Here is a 10,475-nt window from a genome sequence, read left to right on the forward strand (position 1 = left end):
TTTGTTATGGTTGTATACATCGATAATAGTCTATGCTCTTTGAGACGTGTCGTTGTGGATGGCGCCGTTACGACGTGTTTGGTCTTAGGGTTGAAGAATCTATGTAGAAGTGCAGCCTTACGGTTAGCGAGGTTTGTTCATTTTGTCTGATGTGTTGCACCCAAATGTGGAAGCTGTTTTGCTATTTGCTTGTGTTTCTTTTGTATTGGCGTGAGACTCTCCTCCCTTCATGGTGGGTGACATCGGAGGAAGAATCTATGATGCCACATGCTTCTTGTACGCTCCATCCTCTAGGCTTGTTACAACATCTCATTCCTTGGGCCAGCTAACTCCACACGTCCAGCTAATTAAGTTCAGTTCTTAAAAGAGATTTACAATGCCATACCGTGAGAGTTGGCAAGGATGTGGGAAGACGAGCTCGATGATCATATAAAACTCCACCTAGACACCCACCCTCGGTCTATAGATCATCAAACGGGGTGAAAAACCTATTGACACTCAGTCGCAAACAAGAAAAAGTATTGACACTAACTCATCAAGATGCAATGCCTAATGTTTCTTGGATGGCTTGAACTTTAAGCAATTAAGCATGGGCTTTCCACACCAACAGCAATGCCTAGGAATTTAGGGGAATGCCATTTCCTCCACGCTCCATGGTCGTGTGTACGGTTAGAGATTAGGCGAGCCGGATAGTAATCATCACATGGATGGCCAAAACCGGTGGGGAATTTTGGTGTGCTGGCTCTGCCCTCTCCCCCCCTGAAGAACGCAAGCAGCGGTGCGTCGTGGTGGAAAGGGACGTGAACCGAGTGCCACCTTGGAGCCTTGAGGCCTGGGCAAGCCGGTGTGTGAACTTGTCGTCTTGGCGGCCGGACTCCTGTATAAAGAGGTCCGTCCGCGCGCGGTGCGGGAAGACGACCGGCAGCAGCAAGGACGACGGCAGGCATGGGCTCTAAGGACGGACACCCCGCCACCGCCGCCGCCGACGCCGTGTACCTCCACGGCGTCCTGGAGGTGACGGTGTTCGAGGCCGACCACCTCCACAACGCCATCCATGGCCAGATCATCAAGGTAAATAACGATCGTTACATGTATGCAAAAATGGCTGGTCCTCGCTTCACTTGTTCTTCTGCTGTTCTCGCCACGCTTCCTCCGTCCAGCTCCAGTTCCGTTGTTCGGCCTGAATGCCATTCACCTTTCCGCCATGAGCGGTAGTAGAAGCTTCCGATCGCCCGAACCAGCTAGTGGCGCCGTAGCCTTTGCTTTGGCGCCCATGGTTGCTTGTGAGCCAATGGTTTGGACGTCAAGGATACTCTCCTTCCTTTCTCGACTTTGACATCACCTACCACCACTAGCTCGCCGCTGCGCCGCTCATGTCAGGCTCCGCGGCGTGCTTAATTACTTACTTGTCGAGGTAAAAATGAACGTAAAATAAGAAGACGATATATGGCGATGAGATACTACGTTCAAGCAGACACAGCAAAAGTGTAGCATTTCCCTTCTTGGTGTGCACGCCATGGAGTACTCGTGCGGTGTGAATGTAATGGTGCCACGTGGTTTAATCCGGTGACGAACTCGAGCAGGCGACGGAGAAGCTGGAGCAGTCGCTGGGCGTGCACTGCCTCCAGCGGAGCAGCCTGTACGTGGACGTCGACGTCGGCGCGGCGCGGGTGGCGCGGACCTGCGAGGTGGAGCCCCACGCCAACGGCCCGGTCTGGAACCAGTCCTTCCGCCTGCACTGCGCCTACCCTGCCGCCGCCATCACCTTCACCGTCAAGAGCCAGCACCTCATCGGCGCCGGCGTCCTCGGCCACGGCTCCGTGCCCACGGCCAGCGTCGCCGCGGGGGAGCCCCTCGAGCTCTGGGTCGGCCTCCGCGGCGGCGAGCGCGCGCACGGGACGCACACCCCGAGGCTCCGCGTCCGGCTGCGCTTCCTGGACGTCGAGCGCGACCCGTGCTGGGACGCCGGCATTCGGCTGCCCCGCTTCGCGGGGGTCACGCCGGCCTTCTTCCCGGAGCGGACCAACTGCGGCGTCACGCTGTACCAGAACTCGCACCTGTCCAACGGGTTCGACCCGTCGGTCCGCCTCGACGGCGGCCGGCCGTACCGCCCGGCGCGGCTGTGGGAGGACCTGTACGTGGCCATCCGCGACGCGCGCCACTTCGTGTACGTCGCCGGGTGGTCGGTGAACACGGCGATCACGCTGGTGCGCGACGCGAGCCGGATGATCCCCGGCGCGGAGGGCGTCACGCTGGGCGAGCTCCTCAAGCGGAAGGCCGACGAGGGGGTGGCAGTGCTGGTGATGCCGTGGCAGGACAAGACGTCCGTCCCGTTCCTCGGCAATACCGGCGTGATGAAGACGCACGACGAGCAGACCCGGGCCTTCTTCCATGGCACCAGCGTGCGGTGCTTCCTCTGCCCGCGCGACGCCGACACCGCGCTCACCCTGGTGCAGAGCATCGAGATCAGCACCGAGTTCACGCACCACCAGAAGACGGTCACCCTCGACGCCGCCACGCCGGGCAGCGCCGACGCCCGCCACGTCGTTAGCTTCATCGGCGGCATAGACCTCTGCGACGGCAGGTGATCTTGGCAGCACAGACTTCAACTTTCCTCAACGCATTTGGAATCATCGTCATCAACGATTTTTATCTGACGAGATGCGAGGTGTTCGACCAGGTACGACGACGAGAACCACACCCTGTTCCGGGAGCTCGACACGACCTACTCCCGCGACTTCATGCAGAACAACTTCCGGCACGCCTCCCTGCGGCACGGCGGGCCGAGGGAGCCATGGCACGACGTGCACTGCAGGCTCGAGGGCCCGGCGGCGTGGGACGTGCTCGCCAACTTCGAGCAGCGGTGGAAGAAGCAGGCGCCGCGGAGGATACGGGGCTGCCTGCTCGACCTGAGCCCGGCGACGTTCCCCGACCCCTACACCTTCGACAGCGACGGCGGCACCGGCTCGTGGAACGTGCAGGTGCTCCGGTCCGTCGACGACGCGTCGGTGGTCGGATTCCCCACCGACCCGGCCGGGGCGGCCGCGATGGGGCTGACGAGCGGCAAGGACCTCACGATCGACCAGAGCATACAGACCGGCTACGTCGAGGCCATCCGCCGCGCGCGGCGGTTCATCTACATCGAGAACCAGTACTTCCTCGGCGGGTGCGCGTCGTGGGCGGAGGACCGGGACTCCGGCTGCCTGAACCTGGTGCCCGTGGAGATCGCGCTCAAGGTCGCCGCCAAGATCCGGCGCGGCGAGCGGTTCGCCGTGTACGTGGTGACCCCGATGTGGCCCGAGGGGGAGCCGGCGAGCGACTCCATCCAGGCCATCGTGCGGTGGAACCGGCTGACCGTGGAGATGATGTACGGCATCGTGATGCAGGCGATCGACGACGCCGGGCTGCGCGGCCACGCGCACCCCTGCGACTACCTCAACTTCTTCTGCCTCGGGAACCGGGAGGCGCGGCGCCCCGGGGAGTACGCGCCGCCAGCGAAGCCGGAGAAGGGCACGGACTACTGGCGCGCGCAGGCGAGCCGCCGCTCTCCCATCTACGTCCACGCCAAGCTCATGATCGGTGCGCTCGCTTCGACCTTGATTAATTTCATAATGCGTCACGCCATGCATGTCGCCATTTGCGAGCTCTCGGCGTCTCACTCTCACCTTGTCCGACTCCGACCTGCTGTGCAGTGGATGACGAGTACGTGATCGTGGGGTCGGCGAACCTGAACGAGCGGTCGCTGGCGGGCAACCGGGACAGCGAGATCGCGCAGGGGAGCTACCAGCCGGCGCACCTGAACGGGCCGGGCGGCGGGCGCGCCCGGGGGCTCGTGCACGGGTTCCGGATGTCGCTGTGGCACGAGCACTTCATGAGCCACACGGGCGCCGGCGCCGGCGAGGGCGTGTTCCTGGAGCCCGAGAGCGCGGAGTGCGTGCGCGCGGTGCGGCGCGCGGCGGAGGCGCTGTGGGACGCGTACACGCGGGACAGGGTGGAGGACCTGGGAGGGCACCTGCTGCCGTTCCCGATCAGCGTGTCGGAGTTCGGGGAGGTGGCCGACCTGACGGCCGACGGCTGCTTCCCGGACACCAGGGCGCCGGTCAAGGGGAGGAAGTCGGCCACCCTTCCGGCCATCCTGACCACTTGAGTCCGTTCTTCTGTCACGTGAGGAGTACGTAAAGACGAACCTTATTCATATATTCATATGATTGACTGGCACTCCCTCCGCTCCCCCAAAAAATTGACAACTTTCATTTATTTTGGAACGGAAGGAGTCTGAAGTAGCAATGCCACAAAAGAGAGTAAGCAAGCGTATAAAGGGACCTGATGAGCTCTATAAAAAGTGAAATCCAGTTTGAATTTTCCAAGCGCACTTTGTTGTGTCGCCGAGTAGACGCACTACGTGGCTAAATTATTGTACTACCAAAAAAGAGTTGTCTCATGAGATCACCGGGTGTGAATTTATTATGAGTAAATTGCATAAAACCATCATGTTGAGGGATAGGTTTGCAAAAAACACTAAGATATAGAATCATTGCAGAAAGCACCACGTCTAGTGTAATTGTTTTGCAAACACCACTAATCAGCGGATCGGGCCGTGTTAAGTGAGTTTATGACAGGTCGGGCCCATTTTTCGCCTACGTGGCACTCCAGGCCATCCCGACAGCCGGCAGACGGCGTTAGACGGCGCCGTTAGGGCTCGTCTTTAGTCATCCACTCCCGCATCCGTCTCTTTTCCCCCTCCTCCTCGCTCCCGCCGCCGTCGCCCTCCCCCATTCTTCTTCCCCCTCCTCCTCGCTCCCGCCGCCGTCGCCCTCCCCCATTCTTCTTCCCCCTCCTCCTCGCTCCCGCTGCCGTCGTCCTCCCCCATTGTTGCCGTCGCCATTCCATAGAAACACAGAGATGCGCAGTCCGGCAAAAGGTGGAGATGCTGGTGGCAGCGCTCCGCCCGGCAGCGCCGCACGCACAGTACGTAGTGGAGGAGGACCCGTAGTGGATCTAGGCGAGCTGTGCGCGAGCTCGAACCATAGCAAGCCGTCGGAGGAAGAGGAGGAGGACCCGCAGTATTCGATGGAATACAGGGCGGCCAGAGCATTCGCCGCGACGGTGAAGGCCAATCCGACAGGAAGCCAGCACATCGCGTCATCCTTCGGCGGCGTATAGTGAGATCCACTTTTCTTTGCTCTTCCCTTCCCGTTCTCCATTCCATTGCGTTGCCAGGGTACTCCTAGGGTTAGGGTTCATATTGTTGTATCCTATCAGATGCAGTACAAGTGTCAAATGCTGTGATTTTGTTGTCATGTGCCCTAGGACATTATTTAGATTAGTTCAGATTATGTGCTTTGTTTGTCCTGTGCCCTAGGGTTGACATTTTTAGATTAGTTCTGATGTTGTGCTTTGTTTGTCCTGTGCCCTAGGGTTTACATTTGGTTATTAGTTTTATTAGTGTTTCATTAGTGCTTTATAATTGGATAATTGAGTTGTCCTGTTATCTGCTTTATTTGCTTTATTTGTTTGTCTTATCCTGTGCACTAACATGAGTTGTTTCATTAGTGTTAATCAGTTTTAATTAAGCACTTATACTGCTATGTATTTTATATTATTTGCAGTCTGGATGATGAGGTTTGGGAATTGAAGATGCATTTCCATGACGGAGACAACATTGAGAGATCTATGATGGTGTCAGACATAACATTTTACAACCTAGTAGCACTGATAGAAACAGAAGGTTATGGATTTAAAGATTACATGTACTATGTCAGGGATCCTGGGCTAGGGATAGAAGGAATGGAAGAAATAGATGATGATGACAAGCTTGAGGAAATTCTAGACAACATAGCATTGCAAAATCAGAAGATATTGAATGTGACAGTTGTTAGGGCCAGTTCTCCCAATGCTGCAAGTATAAACACCAGCTCCAATGTTATTGAGCAGCAAATCCCTCTAGAAGAAATTGGAGAGCCCAAACTGTATCAGATAGATGAAGAAGGAGTGATGTTCAGTGCACCAGATGTGCATGTAGCGGCAGCAAGTTCAGAAGCAGCATAAGTGGAGCCAATGCCCATACAGTTTCAAACACAGCACAGCACCTTGCTTTAGGTTATGTACAAGTGGAAGAAAATCATGTATACAATTCAGAGGAGCAAATGGAAATTGAAAAGGTTATGGAGGAGACAAGGAGGAAGGAAATTGAAATGTTTAGGAAGAATACGAAAAATAAAGAGAAGGTCACTTCTGTGAAGAGAAAAGCTGCAGTGATGGATAATGAGGAGGATAGTGATGATGATGATTTGAAAGAATATGGTGATATCCTTGCTAGGCTTGAGGAGATGAAAAGACAGAGGGAAGATCCACTCCTTCATTTTAAAGGGGACACAGATGTTGAGGAAATGTATGAGACAGAGGAGGAGGATGCACTATATGAGCCTGAAAGTGAAGAAGAGGATGAAGAGAGTACTCTAGAGGAAGAGAGTAATCTGGAGCAGGTAGGGCAAGATGGACAGAAGAAGAAAAAGGAGAATAAACACAGAAAAGGCCCAACAAGCAGATCACATGCAAGTGTAGAGGAGTTGTTTGAGGAGGACTGGATACCATCTTCTGATGAAGACAAGAAACCAATGGACTTGGGTGTGGAAGATGATGATGGTGTAGAGGCATTGACATATGTTTTGCCCAATGGCAGGAAAAGCAAAGCTAAGAAGATGAAGAAAAGGTTATGGTATGATGAGAAGAGAGCTCACCCAGCTGAGGAATTTGTGAAGCATCTTTGCTTCATTGATGTGTACCAGTTCAGAAATGCACTTCAAACAATGCACATTGCACAGAACAGGAACTATGAGTACCATAGAAATTGCAGTGACAGGGTTATAGCATAATGCATAGATGAGACATGCCCTTTTTATATAGCAGCTTCTCAGATTGCAAATGAGAAGACTTTTACCATAAGGGAGCAGTATGTAGTGCACACTTGTCCTTCTGTGTCAGAGAACACAAAAGTTACTGCTAAGTGGGTTGCAAAGTTTTGTGAGGAAGCAATCAGAAATGACCCATGCACAACAATCACTACTATAATTAACACTGCAAAGAGCAAGTATGGAGTGGAAATATCAACCCACATGGCATACAGGGCTAAGAAGGCAGCAAAGAATGTTGTGTTAGGAGATCAGAAGGCCCAGTACACCAGGATTAGGGATTATTTGCAGGCTGTGCTAGATACTAATCTAGGTTAAAGGTGTATAGTGACAACAAGACATTTGAGGGAGCATCCAAGCACAAACCCTAGGTTTCATGCATTATTCTATTGCCTAAATGGATGCAAAGAAGGGTTTCTCAGTGGCTGCAGACCATTCATAGGTAATTCCTTGGTATTTAATGTGTGTTTTCAAATAGTTTGTCTAATGTGTTAACTTGTTATAGATCTGGATGGATGCTTCATAAAGCTCACTATTGGTCAACAAATCCTTGCTGCTACTGGAAGAGATGGGAACAATAATATATTTCCCATTGCTTTTGGAATTGTTGATAAGGAGGACACAGATTCCTGGATTTGGTTTCTGTATCAGCTGAAGGTAGCACTAGGTGGCCAATCTGGGAAGTTTGGCAACTACACAATAATTTCTGATAGGCAGAAGGTAACGAAATCCACTTGTGCTAGCTTTCATTTAGTTCTTTCTAGTAGTTACTTGCATTTAGGTGTAGCTACTTGATACGTCTCCGTCGTATCTACTTTTCCAAACACTTTTGCCCTTGTTTTGGACTCTAACTTGTATGATTTGAATGGAACTAACCCAGACTGACGCTGTTTTCAGCAGAATTGCCATGGTGTTGTTTTATGTGCAGAAAACAAATATTCTCGGAATGACCTGAAACTCCACGGAACATCTTAGAAAAAACAATAAAAAATCCTTGCCAAAGATGAAGACCAGGGGGCCCACATCCTGTCCACGAGGGTGGGGGCGCCCCTGGGCCCCTTGGATGCCCTCCAATGCCAACTCCAACTCTATATATTCGCTTTCGGAGAGAAGAAATCATCACGTTTTACGATATGGAGCCGCCGCCAAGCCCTAAAACCTCTCGGGAGGGCTGATCTGGAGTCCGTTCGGGGCTCCGGAGAGGGGGATTCATCGTCGTCGGCATCATCAACCATCCTCCATCACCAATTTCATGATGCTCATTGCCGTACGTGAGTAATTCCATCGTAGGCTTGCTAGACGGTGATGGGTTGGATGAGATTTATCATGTAATCGAGTTAGTTTTGTTAGGGTTTGTTCCCTAGTATCCACTATGTTCTGAGATTGATGTTGCTATGACTTTGCTATGCTTAATGCTTGTCACTAGGGACTGAGTGCCATGATTTCAGATCCGAACCTATTATGTTTTCATGAATATATGTGAGTTCTTGATCCTATCTTGCAAGTCTATAGTCACCTACTATGTGTTATGATCCGGCACCCCCGAAGTGACAATAATCGGGACCACTCCCGGTGATGACCATAGTTTGAGGAGTTCATGTATTCACTATGTGCTAATGCTTTGTTCCGGTTCTCTATTAAAAGGAGGCCTTAATATCCCTTAGTTTCCAATAGGACCCCGCTGCCACAGGGAGGGTAGGGCAGAAGATGTCATGCAAGTTCTTTTCCATAAGCACGTATGACTATATATGGAATACATGCCTACATTACATTGATGAATTGGAGCTAGTTCTGTGTCACCCTATGTTATGACTGTTACATGATGAACCGCATCCGGCATAATTATCCATCACTGATCCGGTGCCTACGAGTTTTCCATATACTGGTTCTCGCTTATTTACTTTCCCGTTGCTACTGTTACAATCACTACAAAATACCAAAAACATTACTTTTGCTGTCTTTACTTTTTTTGCCGCTATCACCACTATCATATTACTTTGCTACTAAACACTTTGCTGCAGATACTAAGTTTCCAGGTGTGGTTGAATTGACAACTCAGCTGCTAATACTTGAGAATATTCTTTGGCTCCCCTTGTGTCGAATCAATAAATTTGGGTTGAATACTCTACCCTCGAAAGCTGTTGCGATCCCCTATACTTGTGGGTTATCAAGACTAATTTCTGGCGCCGTTGCCGGAGAGCATAGCTCTATTCTTCGAGTCACTTGGGATTTATATCTGCTGGACACTATGAAGAACTTGAAAGACGCTAAGACAACAATTTATCCCTCAACTATGAGGGGAGGTAAGGAACTGCCATCTAGCTCTGCACTTGATTCACCTTCTGTTATGAGTAAGCTAGCGACACCTAAACCAGCTTCTGCTATTCGTTCCGATATGTCGCATGTTATTGATGATGCCACTTCTGCTATGCATGATACTTATGATGAAACTGCTTCTATGCCTGATACTACGGTGCCCCTTGGTGAATTTTTTGATGAACAAACTGCTAGGGCTAGAGAAAAAGAAATTATTGAATCTGAATACGATGATGATAGTGATGATGAAAATATGCCTGTTATCCCTGAGGGTTATCTTTTTGATATGGAATCTTCTGTCGCTATTTTAGCTTGCAGGGATAGATATGAGCTTAAGAGGTTATTAGTTAAATGGAACAAAGAATCACTTAGAGATAAAATGAAACCCGACCCTGCTTTTGCTACTTCACCTATATGTGTTCCTGATAAGGATTATGAATTCTCTATTGATCCTGATATAATTACTTTGGTTGAATCTGATCCGTTTTATGGCTATGAATTTGAAACTGTTGTGGCACATCTTACTAAGTTAAATGATATAGCCGCCCTGTTTACTAATGATGAGAGATCGCGTTACTTTTATATACTCAAAATATTTCCGTTCTCATTAAAGGGTGATGCTAAGATATGGTTTAATTCTCTTGATCCTGGTTGTGTGCGTAGTCCCCAGGATATGATTTATTACTTCTCTGCTAAATATTTCCCTGCTCATAAGAAACAAGCTGCTTTGAGGGAAATATACAACTTCGTGCAAATTAAAGGAGAGAGTCTCCCACAAGTTTGGGGGAGGCTTCTCAAGTTACTTAATGCTTTGCCTGATCATCCTCTTAAGAAACCTGAAATACTTGATATCTTTTATAATGGACTAACCGATGCTTCCAGAGATTACCTGGATAGTTGTGTTGGTTCTCTTTTCAGGGAAAGAACACCGGATGAAGCTGAAATTCTATTGAATAATATGTTGACAAATGAAAATAATTGGGCACCTCCTGAGCCAGCTCCTGCTCCAATTACTGAGTCTATTCCTAAACCAACTCCGAAGAAGAGAGGTGTTCTATTCCTCAGTCCCGAAGATATGCAAGAGGCAAAGAAATCTATGAAAGAAAAAGGTATTAAAGCTGAAGATGTTAAGAATTTACCTCCTATTGAAGAAATACATGGTCTTAATATACCGCCTGTTGAAGAAACATATGATCTCAATTCTTTATTTGTTGAAGAACCTCCTGATCCCGATATCCCGACACAGGT

The 10,475-nt window shown here is 50.5% G+C and overlaps 1 protein-coding gene across 1 annotated transcript; it reads left to right on the forward strand.

Moving 5' to 3' along the window:
* Nucleotides 1–945: 945 nt before the first annotated feature.
* On the forward strand, nt 946–4,492 carry LOC119297393 (phospholipase D alpha 1-like). Its single transcript, XM_037575197.1, has 4 exons — nt 946–1,071; nt 1,584–2,584; nt 2,681–3,579; nt 3,693–4,492. Exons 1-4 carry the CDS (start codon nt 946–948, stop codon nt 4,145–4,147), a joined length of 2,481 nt encoding a protein of 826 aa, XP_037431094.1. The 3' UTR covers nt 4,148–4,492.
* Nucleotides 4,493–10,475: the final 5,983 nt, after the last annotated feature.

This window comes from Triticum dicoccoides, chromosome 5A (genome assembly GCF_002162155.2).
Source record: "Triticum dicoccoides isolate Atlit2015 ecotype Zavitan chromosome 5A, WEW_v2.0, whole genome shotgun sequence".
Lineage (NCBI taxonomy): Eukaryota > Viridiplantae > Streptophyta > Magnoliopsida > Poales > Poaceae > Triticum > Triticum dicoccoides.

Coding starts and splice junctions, on each gene's coding strand:
- LOC119297393 (XM_037575197.1), top strand. CDS start 946: ATGGGCTCTAAGGACGGACACCCCGCCACCGCCGCCGCCGACGCCGTG. Junction 1,072..1,583: donor TCCATGGCCAGATCATCAAG/GTAAATAACGAT, acceptor GAACTCGAGCAG/GCGACGGAGAAGCTGGAGCA. Junction 3,580..3,692: donor CCACGCCAAGCTCATGATCG/GTGCGCTCGCTT, acceptor CCTGCTGTGCAG/TGGATGACGAGTACGTGATC.